Here is a 25,927-nt window from a genome sequence, read left to right on the forward strand (position 1 = left end):
GAAGTTTAGAGGGGAACAGTATAGAATGGGGGCATAGTGGTAGCCAAAGGAACAAAAGTTAAAAAAAAAAAAAGTGAGAAATTGGAGAAACCAGCAAGAATTGGCTTACAGGTACAGACACATGAAAGAAAACAGAAGTTAAACGGGTGAAGTAAAGCGTTAAGGTTCAAAATAGCAAGAAAGTAGAAGCAGGATTAGGATACAAGTCTGCCTGGTACTAAAACACTAGTACTTTCTAGCATACTACTAGCTTTCCCATCAGGAACTTTGCTCTGCAAAATATCACAGGAAGGACATCCATGCCTCCAGGGCTCACTTGCTGCATCCTAGCTGCCCTGAGCATGCACACCCCATCCTGGAGTTCTCTGAACTCAGGAGCACTAGGCTTCCTGGTGTCAGCATTACCTTCTCCTACTTCCCCATTACAAACCCAACGCCTTTAGGCAACATTTCAGCAAGGTGTCAGAAATTAGTTCAATTAGAGTCTTTCCTTTTTAGATGAAGAGAACTGATAATGGGAAGGCCTGGTGTTTAAGTCCTACCGGTGCAACTAGCATCAAAGGAATCTGATAGGATTTCAGCCAACCCGCAAGATAAAGTGAAGAGCTGGCCCTTCAGAGAAAGTATTTAGGACAGAGAGCTTTCCTGGTATTGATGGCTTGGGAGAAGATCTTGCTCATAGTTGGGCAGCACACTTTGTGGGTGGTGGGGTTGTTACTTAGGACAAAAAAAAAAAATGGTATCGCATTTTGAAAGCATAGCTCTATCTTATGCCTACAACTTTATAAAAGAATTAGAAAGATTTGTTTTCTAGACCTCAATCTAATTAAATATCAGAATGCAGTATTCTTAAAACTTGGAGGGGGATCACATTCTGTAGTATTTATCCATCTAATGTCATTTCCAAAGCAATCATTTTTTTTTTTTTTTTAGTATTTCTTTTTTTTTCTTTCTTTTTTTTTTTTAGTTGACGCACGATGTTACCTTAGTTCCAGGTATACAAAATGATGATCCAACAACTCTACCCAAAACAATCTTACTAATTATAATAATGGCTAATATTTTTCGGTATGTCGTATGCATTATCTCATTGAATGCTTGCCAAAAAAACCCCACCTTATTAAGTAGGAATTATTAACTCATTTACAGACTGAAAAATCAAAGAGGTTAAATAATTTGTCCTAGTTAACATAGCTACTAATTAGCAGAGCTGGAATTTGAGCCCAGGCATTCTCCCTCCTACATAATAGAACCTGATTCACATATATTCCCAAAAGGAGTATAAGCCACATCTTAATAATGGAACCAAGAATGCTCTGAAATCAGATAGGATCTATTCCAGTGAAGACAGACCAACAAGCTATTTTAGCACGTAATCTAAGAGTCTCCAGGAAATGAAAGAAGGTTGTGCAGGAAAATCATTTCGAAAGGAAGGTCTCATTCATTGGATTAACAATGTGCAAAGAATTAGCAGGCAAATCCCTTAAGCTAACTTCACAAAAAAAAAAAAATCTTACCTCAAAGTAAACTTAGAAGCTATTCTGCTGCAAAGACAGGACATTCTATCTTTTTCAATACAACATCTATCACAATTTGAGAAGCAAATAAACAATACCAACAGCTAAAGGACAAATTAAGGGTGAGAGTCAGGAGCTCCTAGGTCAGTTCAGGAAGCTCAGTCATCTAGATTTCTTTGATCAGCCCCAACCCACGTCTCAGCCTCAGGATACAGGCAGGCCAATCCAGCCTCTCCTCCTGCACAGAATTGGCCAATGGTTTCTAACTTTCCTATCACCATGACCTCATTTACGATCTCCTCCAGAGCTCCATGGTTTGAAAGACTTTATCTGCCAAGCTATTTTTGTAAAACGCGGAGTGTGCACACCCATAGCCCAGCAGCAAAGAGCAGCGGTGCAGCAAGGATTTGGGAGCCGTAAGTCATGGATTTGAATCCTGGCTTAATCACCTATGATCTGAGTGCCTTTGAGAAAGTACTTTCACCTCGGTATCCTTTGCTGTCCCTATACATAAATAGTAAAGTGCGAACTCTTTGGGGACAAGGAATCCAAGACTTTGAGCCCCTCTGGGTCAGGTCTTTCATCAGATTCCTTACATCTGAAACCCACTTACATGTGCTCATTAATTTCCCACCATCCATGGTCACAGCCTTTCACATTCTTCTTGGTTATTGAATAGTTATGGAATTTCAGTGCTATGCCAAAGGTTGATAGGGAAGTCTGAAAAATAAACAGAAGTCAGAAAAATGTTTCAACTGAAGGACATATTTCAGACTGATTCTTCTCTCAAAACTCATTCCCTTGACTTGCCATTCTTAGGGCATTTTATTCTTTATGCCTTATGGCCTTCGGTGGGGTAGACCTGGCCCCCCTGCCCCCAACAAACCAGAATGATGTAAGCATAATAGAGAGGGAAGTGGGTGGCCCAGTGCTCAGGGAGTGGCTATTAGGCCCCAGTTTGAGTGAGCTGGGTGACATGGGACGCATTAGATTATCTCCAAGTGTCAGGTCCCCCTTGTAAATGAGCTCGAAAACACCCCCTTGTAATGAGTGCACAGTTTCCTCCTTCGGTGAACAACAATGACATAGTTTATTTAAAGCATTATTCAGATTATTTAGATAAAGAAGAAATGAATCAGCATTCTCATTCAACCTTGGTATTCCTAAAGACAGTTACTGAGTCACTCCCAGGTGTGCTCAGACAGGATCAAACAAGAAGAGGCTCCCCACACTGCATCTGCCCGTGTGAAAGCATGTGTGGACACACGCGCAAGCACACACATACACAGAGCTGACCTTTTTACAGCACTGTACGACATACACATACATTATGTTTGTTTTGTCATGATTTTAGCCTTAATTTTCACTTTGACCCAGGAATTATATATAGAGAGAGTTTACACATTTCCAGGGAGTGGCATTTTTGCTCACTCACTCAAATTTTCTAATTCTATCCTAATTTGTAAGACATTATTTGTTGCCTATACTGCCTTTAAAAAAAAAAAAACTTTATTTATTTATTTATTTATTTATTTATTTATTTATTTATTTATTCATGAGAGACACACAGAGAGAGGCAGAGACACAGGCAGAGGGAGATGCAGGCTCCCTGTAGGGAGCCCGATGTGAGATTTGATCCCAGGACCCCAGGATCACACCCTGAGCTGCAGGCAGACGCTCAACCACTGAGCCACCCAGGTGCCCACCTATACTGCTTTTTAATGTTTTTATTTACTAAGGATTTTGACGTGATCGAATTTGTGAATGCTCCAAGGTTATTTGAAGGAAAAGGGTAATGCATGTATGTATGTATAAGGCCAAACCCATTACTTGTGTGGTATGATATCCTTCCTAGCTGCAGTTACTGTCTTCACCACCTCCGTCAGGAACCAATGGAGAGGAATTAAAATCTCTTAGTTAAGCACTGTCCATTTCTCTTTCTATTTCTTATAGGTTTTGATTTACGAGTATTGATGTTATGTACTTTGGTATATAAAAGTCACAGACCTTCATGTGGATAGTCCTCTTTATCCTTACAGAACACCTTCTATTCCTCACCCAATGTTGTTGCCCTAATGTTGACCCCCGTGTTGTCTGGCGCTAAGGTTCTGATCACCGCTTTCTTTTTGTTTATATTGTCTGGTATGATATTGCCCATCATTTTACTTTCAGCTTTATTAAATCACCTTTTACTCTGCCATCTTTTGAAAATAACACACAATTCAGTTTTAGCTGATATTTTCTGATTCAGTCCTGTTGTCTTTTTCTTTTAAGAGATAGATTTTACCCCGGATTTTTATTGCCCTGATATGTATTTTTAGAGACGTCATCATATTTGATGTTACAATTTCTTGGTTGTGTGTGTATATACTTCTTTCTAACGTGTACTTAAATATAGTAGCCTTCCTCTCTCAACCCATCTTTGGGAGGGAATGAATCAGGCTCTTTATGTCTCTCATTTAAGCATCACAATAACATGGTTAGGAAGGTAGTATGAACCCTATTTTATAGAAGAAATCAAAACTAATCAAAAATAAGTGACATGCCCAAGGTTACCCTGCATTTCCCTGAAGGCCACATGGTGATCTTTCCAGGCGCCTTACTGTATCATGGACCTAGAAATGGACAGTCAGGGCTCAAGAGGAAAAGGGATGTCCTATGTTCAATAAAAACTAAGAGATCCTGAGAGAACACATCAATTTTCCCCCGTCTTGTTATCTGATTGTTTCTTTACATTAAAAAAAAATGCAAACTGATAGTAAGTATCTTGAATAATCACTATAATTATATAGCATAAGGACATATTCCAGTGCAATTCTCCATAGGAAGCTTATGTAGGCATTTTCACTGTGTTCCATCGCTCCAAAGTAAAACAGATTTAAATATTTTATTTATTTATTCGTGAGAGACACACAGAGAGAGGCAGAGACACAAGCAGGCTTCCCACAGGGAGCCTGATGCGGGACTCTGGGATCCGGGGACTCTGGGATCACGCCCTGAGCCAAAGGCAGATGCTCAACCACTGAGCTACCCAGGTGCCCCCAAAGTAAAACAGATTTAAACACACCACCGCTCCCCAATCTACAAAGCCTCTCCACAGTGAAAGGAATTAAGTCCCCTTGCACACCAGATTTCACTGACACGGATTTGCACACAAATCTACATTTGCCCCCAGATCGGCCAAGAAGCACTATTGATATTAGCCAGCTTGATGAGTGGGCTGATACAGTGCAGTCCCACAAAGCATTATGAGCTACTTTGTTCAACAAATGGATAAAAATGGAAAAACTGCTAAATATGCTATTACCTTCTATGTCCTGTATTCTCTGTTCCCACCGCCTGACCCCTGACCTTTTACCAAGTGAGGGGAGCATGTCTCCTGATCTGGACCTGCAGTATTGAAATATTTCTCTCGTCAGTGATAGGGACAGGATGCAGGGCAAGCTTTATGCTTGTCACTTCTCACTCGCCAGTGGTTATGTGCGCACAGCTCAACCCATCTCCAGTGGGCCCTGGAAACTTCGTGGCTAGATGCTTGCCACAGAAGCAGGGAAGAGGGATTCCTCTCTGGGGAATCCCATCTATTTCGTAGGTGATTCAAAGAGGTGAGTTAAATGGCCCACAGTCATCTCTGCTCGTGTCGGATGCACCTGGATCGGTGTGTGCTAGGCTCATGGCATCTGTGATAAAACAACTCAAAACCCCACTCCATGCTTTTCTTCCAAGATTGCACAACAACATGTATTAATTGGAAAGCAAAAAGAAGGAAAAGAGAGGGAGGTAAATATTCGACCAAGTGATTGTTATGAAACATGGGGAAGCTGAACAGCTTTAAGAACCCAGAAAAAGAGGGGGGTGCAGAATTTGCTTATGGAGGGGGCATGATTTGTTTTAATGCTGCCTGGGTCACTTTCCATTTGAGTAGCTTCTGGCCAACGGCTTGCCCCGGCTCTATTTCCTTACCTATAGACTGTGACACGAGTCTCCTACATCAGAGGTATGTTTTAAGAGCAAATAAAAATGTGTGTGCCCTAAACAAATGCAGGTGACATGTTATAAGCCTCAATATTCCTTTTTGCTTTTTCTGGTGTCCCCTTCTTCCCCTGCAATCTGTGAGCGCTGGGAGAGCAAGGACTTCACCGCGCTACTAAGGGTTCCCTCTGGTTATGCACCTGACATTCAATAAACATTTGTTTATTCTTGGGAGAAAAATCAGACGGACTTTAAGTTGGAGCAGGAGGTAATCCTCAGATAAATGAGACCTTGAAAACTCAGCTGAAAGGGAATTTGCAAAAGGGATTGATGGCGCTTCAGTTATATTTGGAAATCGGACCAGGCCTGAGAAGAATTGAGGATGATAGAAATCAACTCTTGCGTAGAAAAGGTTTTGTCATGACTTGAGTCAATATTTTTGTCATGTGGTCATTCTTCTCAGTCGTTTGAAATAAATTTGAAGCTATTTTACAGGTGACATTATTTTTTTATGTGATGTCTGTTGCAGGTACATGCTAGCACATAGCTCAAAGCCGTCCGAGGAAGGAACAGCTTTATTTAACCTCCACACTGAGGAGGACCAACCTTGACCTCTGGGACATGCTGTCACCCACCAAAGTCTGTTCCCAGTATTTCCTGTCTCCCCTCCCCCATTCTCCATTCCCCCAGTGGCATGCTTTTTTTCTTTATAAAGAGTTTTTTTTTTTTTTTAAATTTTCTCAGCATTTCTAACCGTTGACCCCTAGTAAAACAGAATCTGATGTTCTTATTTACATCCCAACCAGAACAACGCTTAGGGATCTTCACATTAGGTCTCAGAAATTATCACAGAATCAACGTTTATTTTCGCTCAAAGGAACTCCAAACATTTGACAGAGCTTTTGGGAATGGGCCTTTCTTGTTCTCGATGTCATAAAGGAGATAAAACTGCTTTGGGGAGAGATGGAAGAGACAGGTTTGATGCCTCTCTTTTTCCTTCCCCAACTCATGAGTCACCTGAGGCACTGAGATTCTGCTGCCCTGATGGTGAGCAAGAGCCCAGAACCTTTGGGGCTTAATTATTTTGGAAATATTTGCAATACAATGATAAAAAAAAAATAACTTGAGGATGTATGCCATCAGGACATTGACACTAAGTACACATTTGGGTGTAATAAAATTATTAAAAATATTTAACTCTTTGTGTACAAATGACATATGCAGCCAGCAGGCTCCTGCCCCGGGGCCTTTGCCTCAGCTTTTCTCTCTCTGCAACACTCTGATCCTAGGGATGCACTGGGTTAGTTCCCTCATCTTTCTCAGGTTTCTGTGCAAATGTCCGCTTGTAGACAAGGCTTCCGCTGACCATGTTATTTAAGGCAATCATTTGCTAACATCCTATCCTCCATACTCTGGATCACCCACTCAGCTACAGAGCCCCCTTCCCTGCTTTGTTCTTCTCCACATTTTACCATCAGGTCACATACTGTACACATTTTTGTTCCTTTGTTGCCTGTCTCCCCCTACTGTACGGTAAGCTCCATGAGAGCAGAGCTTTTGCTCTGTGTGCTGTCAGATATCCTGGATCCCAGCGTCTAGAATACTGCCTGACACATAGTAGGCATTTAATAATGACATGTTAAATGAATGCAAACCCTAAACTGCCTGCCACTTAGATCTAAATGTTATGCCTCACAAAAAATGATTTCATACATACATGTTGAAAGAGCCTTGCCCTATGTCCCTCCACATGACACTACAGTTGGAGAAAGAAAACAGTTATAGACTAAAATTTTAAAGAAAAAAATAAAGAAGGAACTCTGTTAAGGACAGACAGAGATACATGTATTTTATATAAATTTACAAAATTTGGTTTGCTTACATAGCTGAAATATGAATTGCCTAATTCACCTTATTATGTCTTTATTATTTCTTACTAAAATGTTGATAGTGAAATAATTAAAAATTGATAAATGAGCTCTATCACAGTAAAACAAAAAATTGTTTGATTCCATAACAATATCATTGCATTTTTTAATACAAACAAAATAACATTTGGAAAAATAAGCTTGTCTGCAAAGAAAGGTTAATTTATGGGCAGAGGGTTGAAATTACAAAGAACTTTAATATTCTAGGTAATATATTTAGTTAAGGTTTAAATATTATAAAATTAACTAACATACTTTTTGTGGTTAAAAAAATACAGGTAATTAAATTAAAAATAAATTGCTACTAAGAATAACAGTATTTTTCTAAAATAGCAATAGGCTACCTGAAATTTCCAGGTACACTTGCATTTCGGAGGGTAGTAGCTTGGATAATATGGACTTGAAATTTTCCCTTCAAAGCCAGTGATTTCTTTGACCAATACTGTGTTTTCACACTCTGGAAAAAAAAAATCCAGTAACACACAATGATTTGCAGTTGCGAGATTATGGGAAATGTATTGCATACATTTAACTACAAACACATACTCCTTGATCAACAAGATTATATGCTTTTTGAAATTTAAACTAATTTTTCCAAAAAGAAAGAGTAGCCTATAGATGGATAGCTAAGCTTCTCATTCAAATTCTGTATTTGTTTTCAGATCATATACTTTGATTACAGATCTATAGGATTCTTTTACTTTCTTTAAAAACATAGCTTAAATGTCTTTTTTTTAAACTTCTGAGCTTATTTGTTCAAAAGAGTGTATATTGTTGAAGAATATACCCAGTTTACGTAACATATTGTTCTGTTTAAATAAAACAATCTAAACATCTATTTTTACTGTCTGGTTATCCTTCTGCTAAAACATAATTTCCTTGAGAGTATTGATTTTTATCTATTTTGTTTGCTACTTTCCGTAACACCTAGAATCATTCCTGACATACACTGCATGCTCAATAAATGTGTGTTCACAAATTCCACTGCAATATTTCTGAGCTAATCGTATTTTTAACGTTTGGAGTTAGAGATGCTTTTCAACCCAGTAACATGTCAAAGAGCGAATTCAATGTGGTTCAATAAATCAATTTTACATTTAGTTTTGTAACAATTCGACAGAGGAAGCTATCAAAATAAGCCACTGCCTTAACATAGAGGTGGACCTATGAAGCTATGACCATTTAACTCAAGCCAAATGCACTGCCCTCCCCACCCACATCTCTCATTCTGATCCTTTTGGCCTTGTCGGTGCTGATAATGAAGTTACCAAGACATGACCTATAAGATCTGACTGGTTACAAGGCAACAAATATTACAAAAAGACTAGAGTTTCGGTGAAGGCTCTTTTTGTTTTGTTTTACTCCGTCCACCCAAGTCACTAAGAGAAGAATGCAAGGGAGCCAGGTGACTCTTTATTATCACACAGCTCCCAACACACCTTGCAAAGGGCTTCTCTCTCCTTTGCCACCGGGCTTCCTGCCAGGCCCTGCCAACAGGGGGGTGCTACGGGGACCCCAGAAGACTGGAGGAGGGGAAATGGGGCCTCCGGGTTTCTTTCCTTTCCTCTTCCTGGGAAAGCCAGCCCAGCAAGGATTCTTACCCCGTCCCCCAGCACCCCCACATTCTCTCCCAGTCCCCTCCCCCGCCCCTCCTGCGCAGCTACACCTCAGTCCTCTAGCAGAATTGAAGCCTGTTAGCAGTTTTCCCAGCTTCTACTTTATCGGATCTTTCTCAGAGATACCAGCCTGGGTTGGTCTAGCACCCTCTCCTCCAAGGTCTGGGTCCCAAAGTCTGGGTCCCAAGTCCATGAGCACCTGCCTCTGAACTCAGAGACAGCAGCACCAGCTGAGCAGCACCCCTCCCCGCCCCCCAAGGCCTGAGTTTCTGTCCACAGACCCCCCACCCTCACCCCCACCCACTGTAAATTGTAAGCACTGAGACTGCTTTCCTTCATTCTCCCCAGACCCACAGTCTGTATTACACCCATAACACCCTGCAGTTTTCTTTCTGCTTTTTGAGGGACCTAGCTGCCACCTTGGTGCAGAGTTAACAGTTCTTCCCATTAAATTTTCTGTGTTTTTTTTTTTCTTTCTAAGATTTTATTTATTTATTTGAGAGCCAGGGAGCATGAGCTGGGGGTAGGGGGAGCAGAGGGAGAAGCAGACACCTTTCCCTCACCCCCATCCCCACCTGAGCAGGGAGCCCAACACGCCTGGATCCCAGGACCCATGAGATCATGACCTGAGCCAAGGCAGCTGAGCCACCCAAGGCGCCCCAGACTCTCTCTGTTTAAATAATATGATCTGTCTCCTCTGGACCCCGAGTCAAGGTCGTCCCTGACTCATACAACTGGTATCACAACACAGCTTCAGGAGAATGAGGCTGGAGTATCACAGTAGATGCTTTCCAAGGTGACTTTTTTTTTTCAATTAGGAAAGACTTACTTTCTTCTGGAATGACCTCAAAAAATGCCCGAATTCCTGATAGCCTCCGTATCTGGGGAGACTTAAAGGACACCAACATGAGATTATTTGTGGAAACAAAGGACATTATCGTTCTTGTGGGTTCACAAATTCTGAAACCAGACAACAGAACAAAAGTCCATCAGTAATAGGTTATTGAGCAGTGAGCCTCCATCCACCACTAATTCCACACGTTTCCCGGGCCATCCACACAGTTCTTGTTACCCAGACTCTGCCAACCAGATCTTCATCGGCCCCAGGGCACGCTGGAAAGGAGCTGATAAAAGTATAGAAACTTCTGTCCAGTAACTATCAAAGAATTTTCCTGGATGGCTGACATTGGACCTCCCTTGAGAGCAAGCAAGGCATAGGCAACCACTGAAATGGCTACTACGGTCCTGAGCTCTACCCTCAGGAAAACCGGGTTCAAAACTCAGCTCTGTCGCACAACTGGCTGAAGGAGCCTGGGCTTTGGAGTAACTAAGCTTCATGAGTGCCTGTTCCTCTACTATGAAATAATATGGAATATGGTAATAATAAGGTGAGGGTTAAATGAGATAATAGCAGAGTATGTCTGGAAGGATGAAAAGAAACAATAACAATGACTGAGGAATGGGAGCCAGTGACCAACTTTTCCCTGTAGCCATTATATATAGTGTTGGAAGTTCTAGCATCTGCATATTCATCACCAAAATATACATACATACATATATAAGTACTATTAAAAATAATAAAATAATTCGTGTGCCTTTTTAGTAACAAATAGTACATGTTTAATAAAGTGTAACTATCGTTATTAAATTATCAAGATAGTAAGCACTCATAAAAAGATGTCTTTTAGGGGACACCTGGGTGGCTCAGCAGTTGAGCGTCTGCCTTCGGCCCAGGGCGTGATCCTGGGGACCCGGGATCGAGTCCCACATTGGGCTCCCTGTGTGGAGCCTGCTTCTCCCTCTGCCTGTGTCTCTGCCTCTCTCTCTGTGTCTCTCATGAATAAATAAATAAAATCTTTAAAAAAAGAAGAAGGATGTTGCTTCTATTAAAAAAAAAGATGTCTACTGTAAGTAAAAAATATTAGGGTGTGTATATATGTGTGTAACTACATATCTATATAGGAATGAAAATATTTGTGCAAAAAGATAACAGACATTTCTTCTGGGTTATGGGATTGTGAAATATTGATCTTGTTTTTCTCTGATTGATTTGGCTTTCACAACGAACATTGTGTTACCTCTATAATAAGGGGAAAATTTTTAATTGTTTTACTTATGCTATGCGACCATCAGAGAATATCTGTTCTCACACCCTAAATGAAATAGCTTCTACTGCAATTGCAATAAACGTAAAATGAAATGAAAAGTTCATATTTTCAGAATATTTCTACTAGATTTCCAGAATATTCGCTGAAGTTCCTGCTATACTGACTTTGATCCTTGTGTAGAAAGCAAACATTGCATCTGATAGACTCTGGCCAGTACAGGGCATACCAAGTAAGGCATAAGTCAGTCTCTGATCTCATGAGTGCACACAAAAATAGTTTTAAAAGTCCAAGGGAAACAAGCTACTGCCAAAAAAAGACACTGTAAGAGAATCTTTTCCCTCCCCAACCAGAGTACCTATATAAGATGGTGCTCCGGAGTGGCAAGAGGGAGTCGTAAATGGTCAGGGAGTCAGTGACACAGTTGTCAGCTTCCATCTGGACGGACTCTACCGAGAGACGGATCAGATAACCCACAATGGCCACCAGCTTGAAGTGGCACATCAGCCTCCCTGAGGTTGCCGAAATCTCCAGAGGGTAGCGGAGAGACAGGTGATCAGCATAGAAGTACTGAGAGCAGCCTTTGTCTGTGGAGACAACATTTTTGTTTTGTTTTAGGAATGACTTTTCTAGACATCTTTATAAAGAGTAAGGAGCAAAGAGTTCATGCGGAGGACATCTGCTATTTTTGCCACCCTGGAGTCTGCTCCCCTCTCTTCTGGTAACAGCACCAAGACTTGACTTTACCTTGCCTCTGTGTTTAGGTTGGGGTTACGCTCATCTCTAGGTCCAGAGATGGGCACATGACCCAGACTGGCCAATCAGAGTCAAAGAGACTGGTTCATAAATGGGCATGCCAGCCAATATGAAACACTAAGTTCAGCCCCAGGACTTCTGCCAAACTTTTGGAAATTTGTGTGGGCCTTTTTTTTTTTTCCTGCCATTGTTGCTACTGATAAACTACAAGCTTGTGCCTACTGGTTGCCATTAATGACACTGCATTACAAGAATACACTCAACGAAGCTTCAACAGGGAAAGAGGAGATGCAGAGTCCTGATGATATTTTATTTTAGAACCCGGCCCCAAACATGCCTGAAGCCAGCATATTCCATGTATGTCGCAGTTGTAAGAGCCAATCAGGTGCCTTCTGTGCTTAAGCCAGTTCAAGTGTATTTCTGTCACAGGTGACTGAAAGACCACTAGCCAATACCATCATTTGAAAAAGAAAACTATAGCCAAAAGGAATCCTAATATGGAAGCAGCATAGGAGAAACTGCCTGCCATAACTTACCAGATCCTATGGTTGAAGAGTAATCTGACCGAAGCCCAGCTGCATTGAAAAAACACATGGAAAAGAGACAGTCAGTTCCAGCATTTCATTTTGCTCATATCTGGGATTTGCTTTAAAGAAATCCAGGGAGGGTAGGGGAAGTTGCTTATGTAGTTAGAGAGCAAGTGAGATGGCCATGAGTTCATAGTTGTTGAAGCTGAGTAAGGGTGTACTAGAGTTCATTATACTAGTCTATTTACATGATGCTTGAAATTGTCCATAGTAACACATTCTAAACATCATTAAAGCTAAAAAGCAACCAAACAAATCAAATAATAATTAGTCTTACGTTTGAAGTAGTATTAGTGGTATAGACTTTTCCCCTAGAGATTTTTTTATTCATTCATTTAACAATATTTATCAACTACACACTATTACATTACATGCTTGGCAGATATATATATTTATATATAATAAATAAATATTTATATATAATAAATAAATATATAAATAAATAAATATGTATTTTTTAAAATATATATTAAATATACATATTTAAAGGGAGAAAGTTGCATAATTTTGGGGTCACTCAATTAATTAAAGTATTTTACTAGCAAATCTAATAATGAAATTTGCAATTTGGTGGGACTTTCAATAATTTACGTGGAACATTGGGCAACACTGTATAATACAGGGGCAGCTCTGTCTGGACAGGGCAAAAGACAAGATAAGCCTCAGCAAAATTCTTTCTTCTTCAGGACTTGGAGCCTTAGTTTGAAGATTCATGAAGCTGAATTAAATAAAGGGAGGGATACACTTTAACAAATTCAATTTTGTATGAATTTTGAACGCACTCCTATTGTCCAATCATTGTATATAACATTTGGCAACTTCCTTTATCAATGTCCTCAACTAATCCTATTTCACTGGGGTTGTGGAAGAGAATATTTCATTATGATATTGACTGTGTTTAATGACAGCATCAGGAGTCCTGCATGAAGGAAAGCATAAAAAAGAATTACCCAACAGTCACCGTTTAGTACCACAGAGTCCATGTCGACAGCCAAGCCCTGCAAGGTCCCCACAGAGGTTCGGTTTATGATGCTCGTCTGGATGGAGTCCTTCAAGATGGCAGCCACACACTCCTCACAGAAGATATGGCCCTTGGCGTGTGGCATGACAAACACAATCCAAAAGTGGACAAGGAGGCCACCTTTGTTATTGCTGCTGTAGGAAAAAAAAAAAAAGAGAGAGAGAGAGATGTTCAGGTATATATCTCAGGAAGTGGACTCTCATAGAAAGCCAGTGACCCAACTGAATGATTTAAGGTAAAGCCAGTGAGGACAGCTTTCCCACTTCCAAAATTCCTTCTTTAGGAAGTCATTGACTCCTATTGTGGGGATTGGGAAGGGAAAGCATCATAGTATGTGTCTTCCTGTGTTGGGCTCACATCTGGAATCCTTCGTGTACAGTTGCATTTGCCTGGAGAATATATGATTTTTATGGGTAACAGCATTCACTGTTATTGCAAATAACAACAATTATGATTTTTGATACTTCACCGTGTCCAGTCACAGTGCTAAATCCTACTTTAGCCTACTTAATCTTTATGGGGAAGGTCCTATCACTCCAGTTACAGAAAAGGAAACCAAGGCCAACCACAACTCAAAACCATAAAGCTAATAAGTAGCAAATCCAGGAATCGAGCCCAACTTGATTTTTAGCCAAACCCTGGAGCGAGACCTCTAAGTGCACAAATACTGTCATGTTTTATGAAAGACAAACCTTAAGTGTTCTATAGTAAATAAGGAAATAGAAAGCAAACAAATTGCTTTCCTCCGAGACATTTTAGTGCCTTTGATATGCCGAAGTGAACGGTGAGTCTCTGCAGATATATTGGAGGTGAGGGAAACATAGCACACAATTTAAAAAATAAGTTTTAATAAAATAAATCAACTAGAAAAGGAATAAAATAAATTTTAGTAAAAACTATTTGACCACAAGATCCTTTCTTTCCCTCAGGAAATCTCTAGTGACCAGTTTTTTACTGATCACATTTTGAGAAATACCAGACTGTGTTTGGTTTATCCCCCTACCCAATGGTAGCCATGGTGGGGCCATTTTGCCCAGAATCATTAACCCCCAGGGTGGAGCCCAGGATCCCAGCTGTGGGGAGAGGACAGACTTGGGCAGATAAAGAGAAAAACTCAGCACCACAGCAGGGCAGAGTGGGGTCACCAGGTGTGCTAAAGCCACCCCCAGGAAGTTACTCAGAATGGTAAGATCAGAGCCCTTCCACCGCCTTGACAGGAATTCACAGGTGTCAATGCAGAAGTCGCAAAGCAAGGGACATACCCTACCTGACATCGGCAACCACAGACTGCTTGTAAAACTTAGAGAAGGCAGATGTTGTATAAACCAGGTTTACCTGAAAAAGAAAAACCAAGGTGTCTGACATCTTTCCGTGTAGAAGAACCCGTTACCTTCATTCATTCATTGCCATCTGGAGACACCCTAATCAAGCTTAACTGTCTTCTGCCTACTTCAAAGTTTAATCTTCTCCACAATGAATAAATCAAACTCCTTTAAGCATATTTTCTTTTTTTTAATTTTTTTAAATGTGTTTTTAATTTTTTATTTGAATTCAATTTGCCCACGTATAACATAACACCCAGTGCTCATCCCATCAAGTGCCCTCCTTAATGCCTTTGAGTATATTTTCAAAGGACCCCACCAATAGCATCTTTCCTATCAATGCTCAGCAGGGAAAATGTATATTCTTAGGGACACATCCAGTATTAGCCACCAGGGGGCAGGTGGGGCCCTAGGCCAGGTCTACCCACCGCCTTCCTACTCAGCAGCCTCTCTGAGGAACACCCAGGCCTTTTGAAATGCCAGCTGGATCCAAAGGAGAGCTATTTCGATTTACCTTCTTTGCCCTTCCTTAGCATTTCTAGAGCCAAACTGAGTCTCTGCCAAATCTCGTCCTCCCCTGTTCCCCTTCCTACCTAATGGCAAAACCACCCACCTAACTGTGGGGTTTAAATTCACTATGCAACACAGAGCATGTTACCTAAAACTGCTGAGCCCCACTATTTTTTTTTTTTCTTGTTCTCTCTCTCTCTCTTCTTTTTCTTTCTTCTATAAGGTGATCAAAATGCTTACCAATAATCTTGGAGCTAATTTAAGGAATAATTGATATACAGTAAAGGTAAAGCTAAGTTCAGCTATATAGTCCCTATATAGGCGGCCTCGGGTAAATAGGAGCCACTGTGCCCACTGTTGTTTCAGCTTGCCCTCCCTCCCTCCCAGCCTTGCCCCAGTCTACACCGCAGGGTGCCTGTCACAACAGTACAGGGCCACTGTCTCTGTTACTGTGCAGATAAAAATTGGCAACAGCTTTCTAGTTGGTAATATATACCAAGAGCCACGGATAGATATTTTTATACACTTTTAGGGGATCATCTAAGGAAGTAATCGCATATATAAGCAATCTATGTAGCAACTTTCTGTAGCATTATCCATCGTTGCAAAAATGAGAGACCATTTAAATATCTGATAAGAAGGGATAAGCTCTGCCATTTGCAACCACGTGGATGGAACTAGAGAGTATTCAGCTAAGGGAAATAAGTCAGAGAAAGACAAATATCATATGATTTCACTCATATGTGGAATTTAAGAAACAGAACAGATGAATATGGGGAAGGGAAGGAAAAATAAAGTAAGATAAAAACAGAGAGAGAGAGAGAGAGAAATCATAACAGACTCTTAGCTCTAGGAAACAAACTGAGGGTCGCTGGAGAGGATGGGGTGACTGGGTGATGGGCATTAAGAAGGGCACGTCATGAATGAGCACTGGGTGTTACATGCAAATGATGAATCACTAAATTCTACTCCTGAAACGAATGATACACTATGTGTGAACTAAATTGAATTTTGATAAGTTTTTTTTCTAAAAGGCTAACTTTGGAGCCATTAAAACTTATGTTTTATCCATTTTTTTTTAAGATTTTATTTATTTATTTGAGATAGAGAGACTACATGAGAGAGAGAGAAAGAGAAAGAACAAGTTGGGGGAGGGCAGCTGGAGAGGAAGAAGCAGATTCCCCACTGAGCAGGAAGCCTGATGCTGGTCTTGATCCCAGGACTCTGGGATCATGACCAGAGCAAGAAGGCAGACGCTTAACCAACTGAGCCACGCAGGCGCCCCAAAACTTATATTTTTAAAAGAATATTTACTTGCATAGAAACATGTAACCTAAAATTAAAAGGAAAAAATCAGATTATAAAACTGAATATATATGTCTACTAATATTCCAATATTATTCTGTCCTCTATGTTTATGGGGCCCAGAATAAAAAGGGGCTCCATATCAGGAGATGATGTTAAAGAAAATGTTAATGTTTCTTTTCGTAATTTTCTAATTTTTTATGGTTAAATACATTTTAGTTCTATAAAGAGAAGTTTTGTGGGTTTTTTTAAGTGAAGAGATTTTAGTGTGTTGAGGTTGAGATAAATGTGTACAGCTCCCAGAATTAAGCAACATGCATGTAACCTTAGTTCTGGAAGGCATTTTAACAATCACCCAATCCAATTCCTTTATTTTATAGATGAGAAAAACTGGAGCTCAGACAGCTATTTGCTTTTACTTGCAGCAATAAACAAAATAAATAAATAACTTACTTATAAACAAATAAATTAATTAGCAATTCCATCAGAGAAGCGAGGACAGCCAAGATGAACCAAATCCCATGTTTCCCTGTGACTTCTTCTTTCATCCACCCTGCTCACTTCTGACACTTATGACCCTTCCACCCCAACTCCTCATCCCCTGACCCCTGACCCCACTCTCCCCAGCCTCTCACACAACCCTCTGCCCTACCCCAGTCCCGCCCCATCACCTCACCACTTGCTGCACAGTCCGGGCCATGGACAGAAATTCCCTGGACTCCTTCTGTCGGTATTCAGGAAGGAACTCAATGTTGGTGATGCGAAACATCCCAACAAAGTAAAAAGCATCTTTGCTTTCTGTGTTACCTATAAGACAGGAGAAGAAGCGGTGAGAGGCTTTCCTTCTGGGGAGGGCGGTGAGGTCAGTATCGGGCTATTCAAATGGTTTTATTAGACAGCTACATATACCACTGGTCCATAGCCTGTGAAGCTCTAAATGTAGTCAATAACAACACTTCCATCAGCAGCAAATCATCGTTTCTCTTAAGAGAGTCTATTCTATTGACTTCTGGTAGATACAAGGTTAAAGATAGGGACACCTGGGTGGCTCAGAAGGTTAAGAGTCTGTCTTAGGCTCATGTGGGACCCCCTGCTCAGTGGGGAGCCTGCTTCTCCCTCTCCCTCTGCTGCTCCGCCTGCTTGTGCCCTCTCACTCCTTACCACATAAATAAATAAAATCTTTTAAAAAATAAAGAAAGGTAAAAGATATACCTTTTTGACTTCATACATGTCCTAGAGTCACTAAAGGACCAAAAAAGCATACGCAATTTTCATGGATTCTGAGTCTGTAGAAGGTAAGGAGGTAAGAAATATATACTCTCAAGCTCCGAGGTGAAGTGAGCATAGTGGGAGAAGAGGGAAGGGCCCTCCAGCTGACCTTCCCTGAGCTCCTGGGGGTCCTCCTTAACTGACTTGTGTGGCTCTTTGGCAGGGGGCTGGGCAGGTCTGCAGCTCTGCGATACACGGAGAATTCATTCTTCTCATGAGCCACAAAGTCTGGTTCCCAGCCCAGTGTCAGGTCACTCCTGCTTAAATACTCTGCCCAGTGAGGACCATGGGATTAGATGTCAGGCCTGCCTGGAAACCCCTGACAACAGGAGCAGGAACACTGCTGTGTCTGAGCTGTGTTAGAGCACCAGAGAATAGCTTGGGGAGGGGTGGGGGAGGTGGAGATGAAGGGCTCTTCTTTCTGCTTTTCTTTGTGTTACCGAGGCCTCACTCCAAGTGACACCACTCCCCAGGCTCCCACTGCCATGGTACATTTCTCGCCTGTGACATATGTCCCACTATATCATAACTTCTGTCTGTGTGTCTGTCCTTTAAGAGTCACAGTAACTTCTTTTTTGTCTCTCAGCCCCTTCTGTAGTTTTGAAGCTCAATAAATGTTTGTGGGAAGGAAGTGAGAGAGGAAGGGTGGTAGAGGAAGAAAGGGAGAGAGTATTCTCTGCTAGCACAGTGCCCAGTACATGGAAATGCTCCATAAGGGATGGTTAAATTAGGAAGAAGGGCCACCTATGCGAGTGATAGGAAGCCACCTCCCTTGTGGGAGCCATCCAGGGTCACATTAGTCCCATGCAGTGGAGTCAGGCTGTGGAGGTGTGGGAAAGGGTCACAGGGGTTGAAGGCCTGAGCTGATGTCCTAGATTTGTTCTTTCAAGCTGTGTGACCTTGGATGGATCACTTTGAGTCACTAGTCTCCTATATAAAACAATAGTTGTTTTTATTCCTGATTTTTGCAGGGAAGTGCTTCTTAGATTGCTGCTGTTGTTATGGACTCTAAAACTTGAATGAAAGCCATGCCTTCCATCTAGAAGCTCGCACTTATATTAGTAAGTACTCAAGGGTCAGGATAACCACAATACAAACAAGATCAATTTAACCTTGAACTAGATTACATTTACCTAACTCTTCAGCTCAGCCCAACATAAAATAACCTGCATGGTCACAACACTGTTGCTTGTTGAACAATTCTCGATTATTCTTACCAGTTTCCCTTTGCTCACACTGGTCTACCTTCCTGAAATGTCTTTCTCTGATTTGTAACACAGGCAGCAGACTGCTTCTACACAGGGATGTTCCAAAACTTTACACAAAAATGCTGAGACAATGTGAGTGTGTCAGTTGAGGGCCAGCAGAGAACTGGTGGGAAATAAGTTGGTTTGTTCTAGGTTGAGGTTGTGTTTTGTGTTTGTCTTAACTGCCTAATGACTTGACTCCCTTCCCTAGTCTTTAAGCTCCTTAAGGATAGAGATCTTGTCTGCTTTCCCACTCTGCTTCCATGCTGATCACAGGACCCAGCTCCTGTGGGCATGCTCAAGATATGAAGGAAATGAATTTTGAACAACCAGTTCATGAAGTCTTCTCTGGACTCTATTCCTGGGCAGGTTAGATCCCTCTCTCCTGTGATTGAAAAGTAATTGCTTCAGCAAAATAAATAAATAAACATCAATAAAAATAAAAAAACAACTCACACCCCCTCTCCAGCACTGAATTATGAATTTTTCTGAAAGTAGAAAATGCATCTGTGAGCTTTCTGAGGGTGGGAGATATATCTTGGTATGTCTGATGTCTTACATTGTACCATGCGAAGTACAAGTAATCAGTTTGTATATGTATAAGTCACCTGAACTGTTCAATACAATATTCATTAATTCTTTGCCTATAAATCTTGCTTTGCAACCAATTTTTAATACCCTCAAGAGTACACATATCTTGTAGCAAACATATTAACATGTATGGGGATTGGAAGTTGAGCATAAGTCGACAAATGCTATAGTTACTGAGCTGCACGGGTAAATGCTCTTTAAGAAAAAGCTCAGTCATAACTCCTGTCCAACAGGATCAATCTGATGGACAAAAACACAACCCATCAGCTTGACAAAAACACTGGAGCGAAAGATACATGAGTAAAAGGAAGCTCAGGGAGCTGGAAGTGTGAGGTTGCCTAGAAACCAGCAGTGGGTGGAATGAGGAAATGAGACAATTTAGAATTCCATTCATTTCTTAAAGCTAAAAATGCATTACATTTCTGAACTAGTCCAAAGCTCCTGAGCATCTATCCTCCTCAGCTCTTGTCATACCATCCCCCATCTCTGCTCCTCCTGCTCCCCTGTGGGAAGAAAGCAGTGGTAAAAGAAGAAATGGGAAAGACAATTCTGTTTTCTTCCTCCTTAAGACCTCAACAGCTTGGGAAGTGGTTATCAGTCTGGGAACTTGGGAAATTCTATCAGACACACCCAGGGGCAGATTGGGTGTGCATTGCAGAAGCTGAATCCATAGGCCAAGCCCTAGTTCCAAAAGAACATGGATTTTCACTCACTGATGTAGAGCCACAGAAGCGTCCAGGCTATGACTGCTAGGATGAATAGAAACACTGTGAAGACAATGATTTTGTTTTGGACATTCCAAAAGGGAGCTTTCTTCTTGGATGGCTTCTTGGGTTTGACTTTGCCGATGGGTTTTCGAGGTGCTCGTCTACCTGGCAGCTTCCCTTGGGCACTGACCACCTGAACTGAGATATTGGATATCTTAAAAAAAAAAAAAGAAAAGAAAGAAAGAAAGAAAGAAAGAAAGAAAGAAAGAAAGAAAGAAAGAAAGAAAGAGAGAAAGAAAAATAGAGAAAGAAAGAGGAAGAAAAAAAGGGGAGGGAGGAGATATATTAGTTTAGAACACATTTGGAATGGAGCCACCCAGTCAGGAGACTCTTAGTGCTAAAAGGCCTAAGTATATCCACCAATTCATTGATATAAGTGTAATGAATGGACTTGCATTAAATCATGCAATTAAAATCAGAAAAATCAGACATTATATGAACCACAATGAAGCAGTCCCCAAATCCTCTCCTCAACTTTTCAATTCAGCTAAGTAGATGCTGTAGAGAACGGGCCTGAATTTCATGGACCCTCATGGCCCAGAAGACCCGAAGGTCAGGAGGTTAGGAGTCAATGAAGGTAACATCGTGTGTACACAGCCAGCTGTGGGAATATGTGTGTCTTTCACGTGTTTGTATTATATCGTTTTACTCCCACCATCAATTTCTTCTAAGGCAGGACTGAACATAAGTGAGTTCCTCATAGCAGCAGATTGATTTCTTACTTATGGCTTCCTGACCGGGTGATAGGAAAAAAAAGTTAAGGATGATGATGCTCTGGCTCATGTAGGTCTGTGGGATAGGAACCAGTGCCTCCCGTGCATGCACTTTTAAGATTACCAATGAGACGATCAGGGACCCAGTTTCTCAATGGCAAATAAAATAATTATTTGAAAATAAAGAATGAAATAGAGGACTTGGAAAATTCTTGGTTTTAGCGTATTGATATGCAAAGTGTTCTGTGCAAGAGGAAAAAATGCATTATTTAATTGTTTCCCTCCTCTTTTTTTTTTTTTTTTCTCCTCTACCCTCTGTCACCTGATGCTGTGAATTCTTTAATAATGTATGCAAGAGTTTAGCTTCTTTGAAGGAGAGATTTATACATGTCAGGGTAACTAAACTCCGGTGATGAAATAACCTTTAACCACACATTCCTTCAAAGGCAACAATCTAGAACAACACCAACTGCAAAGAAATCATCTCTTTTTTGAGTCCTCTTAAAGAGTTCTCTCATTCTCTCTTACTCACCCTCACTCTCCCCTTCAAAGTCCGTGTCTTCCAGTCTTTAATCCTACCAATTAATGAGGTAATACGTGGCCAGGTACATTCTGAATTATTCATGGCCCCCTCATTCTTTTTGCCAAACACCCTTGTCAACCCCTGGAGTGAAATGTAGCTTACATCCTTCCTGGTGAAATTGAACTAGACCAGGCCTCATTTGATGTGATGTCCTGCAGGCACGAGGGTGGTGTTTCTACAGAGAAAAAGCATTCTATTGCACAATGAGCTAAATCTGGGGTCAAACTACTTTCAAATAGTTCCCCAATGAAGCAAAAAAGGGAAACACACAGGAATGCTGGCACATGTAGGACTGACAAGGCCAAGGTTGGGGCTTTCAGGGCAGGAACACATTATAGGCAGTCTCAGTTAGCACTGATTAAATTTTAAAATGGAATTTGTACAGAGATCAGTACAATTTCCCTGGAGTCTTAGAAAAAACAGTTGCAAATCAATTGCCAAGTACAGGGCTTTGAAACAGGCTCACATTGGTAAAATCCATTAAGCATCGTAAGAAGACCATAAGTCTGTTATTATTGGTCTCTCTCTCTTTTTTTTTTTTTTTTTGTATAAAGTAACACGGTCTCATTTTACTATCAAGGTCACCAATAAATGGCGTTCAAGTAAGACAGAAGGCTTCCCATACCCTACTTACCTTCACGTCAGCAGGCTTGGAGGAAACATCAGCGCTTTCTTTGTCCATTGTTAGTTTGTCCATGTGTGAGCATCCAGAGGGGTCTCAAAGCCAGTTTGATCCCCTTACATTCTTGCTTGGGAAGAATTGGTGGCTGTGTTCAAGCTAGCTTTCAGAGGGAAGGAATCAATTTACCTCCACCGGGTTCAGTTCAGAAACTGAAGCTGCCTCATTGCTATATAGTGAGTATTAAAGGGACCTAGCACCCCAACTTTGCACCCCAAACCACAGGTTGCTGAATGTAACTCTATGAGGCAGGCCCTCCGGGCAGAGCCTCAAGGCAAGATTGCCTCATATGGACACATTCAACAATCTGAAAATATTTACAAGCCATTATTAAAATGTTGCCTCCCGGTTTTAAAATTAATAACAGGGAGGAAAAGTTAAAAAAAATTCAAAAATTTTTTACCTGTATCTTCTGAGAGATCTAACTTATAACCCTCAGTCCTGCTTCTTAGAAATCTCCACAACCCCATTTCTCTTGCTTGGATCCAAGAAGGTTCCAGAAGCCTCACTCTCCAATTCTGCCCTTGACTGTGCAGTGCTGTGCTCTGAAAATCCCCATTCAAGAGGAATTTTTGCTTTCTTCTCCCCAATCTTGCAGTCCTGGGTTTTTTTGGATAAAACCTCCCCGCACTCGTCTCTCCCGTTCTTGCCCAAACCAGGCTGCATTCGGTTCCAGGGTGGGAACTGGGGAATTCCAGGGCCATCTGCCCTTAGCACACAGGGGAGGCAAAGGCCTGGCTTGCTCACACATTACACGGCTCGTCCGTCCCTGTGACACACACAGGCTTTCCTGTGAGCACCAAGCATTCCTGGAAAGCTGATCAATGGCCCTTTAGGAGAGAAGCGCTGCTCAAGATGCCATGTCCAGAGTCATTTCATAAGAAAGCATGTGAGAAACTGGCTGCTGAAAGCAGTCCAACATTAGTCAGGTAAAGACAGAAGGATGGACAAACTATGTCATGTTGTACTGATTCCCTGTCTGGCTTTGCAATTAATTAATAACACTGATGAAACAACTAATAGTGCTTTAGGTTTTATCATCATAAGATTGGGAAATCTAAAAAGAGATTGCCCCTCTTTTCTGTATAATTTCCCTTATTTCTAGAACTACTCCTTTACCAGTATTAGTAAGCCCCATGTCCTGGGCTGTGGGTTAACAAAGACTCTCTGCTTGAGAGTCAACCCTGAGACAGGCTCCTCCGAGCCCTCTTTTTGACTAGGTCACCTCCTTGGGCCCTGTCCTCAGCCTACCGGTTGTAGCAAGAATCCTGTTGTCAGTTTAGTGAGAATCCCTACCCCCACCTTGACATCTTGATCACCCTTGACACCTGATCGAGGTCCTCATCCCTCACCATTGATGTATAAAATCCTTAGCCTGTCATCCCAACCCTTGATGTTTTCTCTTAGTGATTTTCCACCCACGGGCTCCCTTACTCTGCTCATTGACTGCAAATCCCCAGCTGTCTTTACTATTTTTGGAGTTGGGCTAAGTTATATCCTGCGGTCTCTTTCCCCCATTGCAACAGTACTGAATAAAATATGTCTTTGGAGCCTTTTGCTGGGCATCCAGCTCTGTTTCTCTTTGACATCACCATGAGTGGGGAGGGTTAGCAAATAATGGAAGGCTGGTTTAAGCACAGAATTTTAAAACAACCAGAAAGCCAACTAAAGTCTGCTTTCTAGTATTGCCATATGCCAGCAATTCTAAAAATGTCTAGGGATGCCTGGGTGACTCAGCGGTTGGGCATCTGCCTTCCGCTCAGGGCATGATCCTAGGGCTCTGGGATCGAGTTTCACATCAGACTCCCTGCAGGGAGCCTGCTTCTCCCTCTGCCTATGTCTCTGCCTCTCTCCCTGTGTCTCTCATGAATAAATAAATAAAATATTTTTAAAAAAAAAATCTAAATGGGCAGCCCAGGTGGCTCAGGGGTTTAGCATCGCCTTCGACCTAGGGCATGATCCTGAAGACCTGGGATCGAGTCCCACATCAGGCTCCCTGCATAGAGCCTGCTTCTCCCTCTGCCTCTCTCTCTCTCTCTCTGTCTCTCATAAATAAATAAATAAAATATTTTAAAAATAAATAAATAAAAATTTAAAAATCTAAATAATGTGTAAACAAAAGAATACTCCTCCCTGAAAAAAAGCTTTGACTGGGATAACTTTGAAACAATTTCTGCTCATCATTGCAACTGAATTTTAAAAAAGTATTTATATACAAGCTTCACATGAGCACATTTTTATTCTCATCTTTCAATAAATAATGAATGTCATGTAGAAGTTCACTGGGAGAACTCCCATTTGTACACTTGGTCTCAAACACAAAAGGACTCTGTGACGCATGCTTTTTTTAGGAGTAAGTTTCTAATGGTCTGGAATCATTTGAACTTAGTTGGTGCAGAATCCTGGATTTCCACAAACCCCATGGAGCTACATATTCTTGCAATTAAACAGAAAGTTAGCTTAAGCAACAATAGCACTATGACAAAGATGAAGATGTGGAACTTCAATTATTTAATTTTTGTTATTCTGTGTGACCACTTGGAGTTAATTTACATAACAAATTTAAAACAGGCACACAAAGGTGTAAACTGTAAAGTGTAATATTACTTATATAATATTTTGTGTGCAATATTTATCTTGTTAACTTCATTTTTTACTTGCATAATTATACACATAATGTTGAGTAACATTTTCATTGTTTTTTCAAGTTATTATTCATTTCATTTCATGATTATTACTGAAATGATTTGCAGTGTGTAAAAGAAAGGATTGTTTAAAAAGGATCCACTCTAGATGGAGAGATACATGATAAAGCAAGTTTATCAAATATTAATGGTGGACTCCAGATGGGTACATATGTATTTACACTACAGAATTTTTTCGACTGCATGTTTGATATTTTTCTTAATAAAATGTTGGAGGGCTGTGGGATTATCAGTTCTAGGATTCAAATACTCTAGATAAGCCATTGGTTTTGAAAGACAATGACAAAGAAAGCTGGGATACAAGATAAAGTCTTGGTGACTGAGCTCGCATCTATCTCCTTGTTGCCTTTACTGGCATGGAAGTTCTGGTACAGAACCCCTTCCTTCAACTCCAAAACATATGGTCAAAGACAATCACAAAGGCCAGATAAAGGTTGGTGCTTCTTATCATAAGCAGTTTGAAAGACAGTGAGGAGGTTTCTATTCTCTTCTTAGGAACAGAGACCCCTGTGCTGTCTGCTGGCTGACCAGCTAAGTAAGATAGGTGCAGCGACCTGGATCGAAGGAGGAATACCTCTCATTGAATTCAGCGATGATCACTGGGAGTGCCGGACTGACCCAACACATCGAGTCAACCAACACACAACATTTTTAAAGTTTCAACCTTCTATTGAATGGCAAGCCTGATGCATCTGAAGGCCAGGAGGTAGAGCCAAGTCATCCATCTAACCCGA

General features: G+C 41.0%; 1 protein-coding gene across 1 annotated transcript in view; it reads right to left on the bottom strand.

The window, feature by feature from the left end:
• TMPRSS7 (transmembrane serine protease 7) overlaps positions 1-20,664 on the bottom strand; it is a 34,855-nt gene extending 14,191 nt beyond the window's left edge. Inside the window, exons 1-9 of the mRNA XM_077883869.1 lie at positions 20,460-20,664; positions 17,316-17,446; positions 14,770-14,837; positions 13,443-13,636; positions 12,431-12,469; positions 11,497-11,725; positions 9,863-9,993; positions 7,762-7,874; positions 2,131-2,237 (exon numbers count right to left, since the gene is read on the bottom strand). Coding sequence (XP_077739995.1) covers positions 2,131-2,237; positions 7,762-7,874; positions 9,863-9,993; positions 11,497-11,725; positions 12,431-12,469; positions 13,443-13,636; positions 14,770-14,837; positions 17,316-17,408 — 974 coding nt within the window. The 5' untranslated portion in view covers positions 17,409-17,446; positions 20,460-20,664. The remainder of the gene's footprint in view (positions 1-2,130; positions 2,238-7,761; positions 7,875-9,862; positions 9,994-11,496; positions 11,726-12,430; positions 12,470-13,442; positions 13,637-14,769; positions 14,838-17,315; positions 17,447-20,459) is intronic.
• Between the last annotated feature and the right edge of the window lie 5,263 nt (positions 20,665-25,927).

Source organism: Canis aureus, chromosome 35 (genome assembly GCF_053574225.1).
Source record: "Canis aureus isolate CA01 chromosome 35, VMU_Caureus_v.1.0, whole genome shotgun sequence".
Classification (NCBI taxonomy): domain Eukaryota; kingdom Metazoa; phylum Chordata; class Mammalia; order Carnivora; family Canidae; genus Canis; species Canis aureus.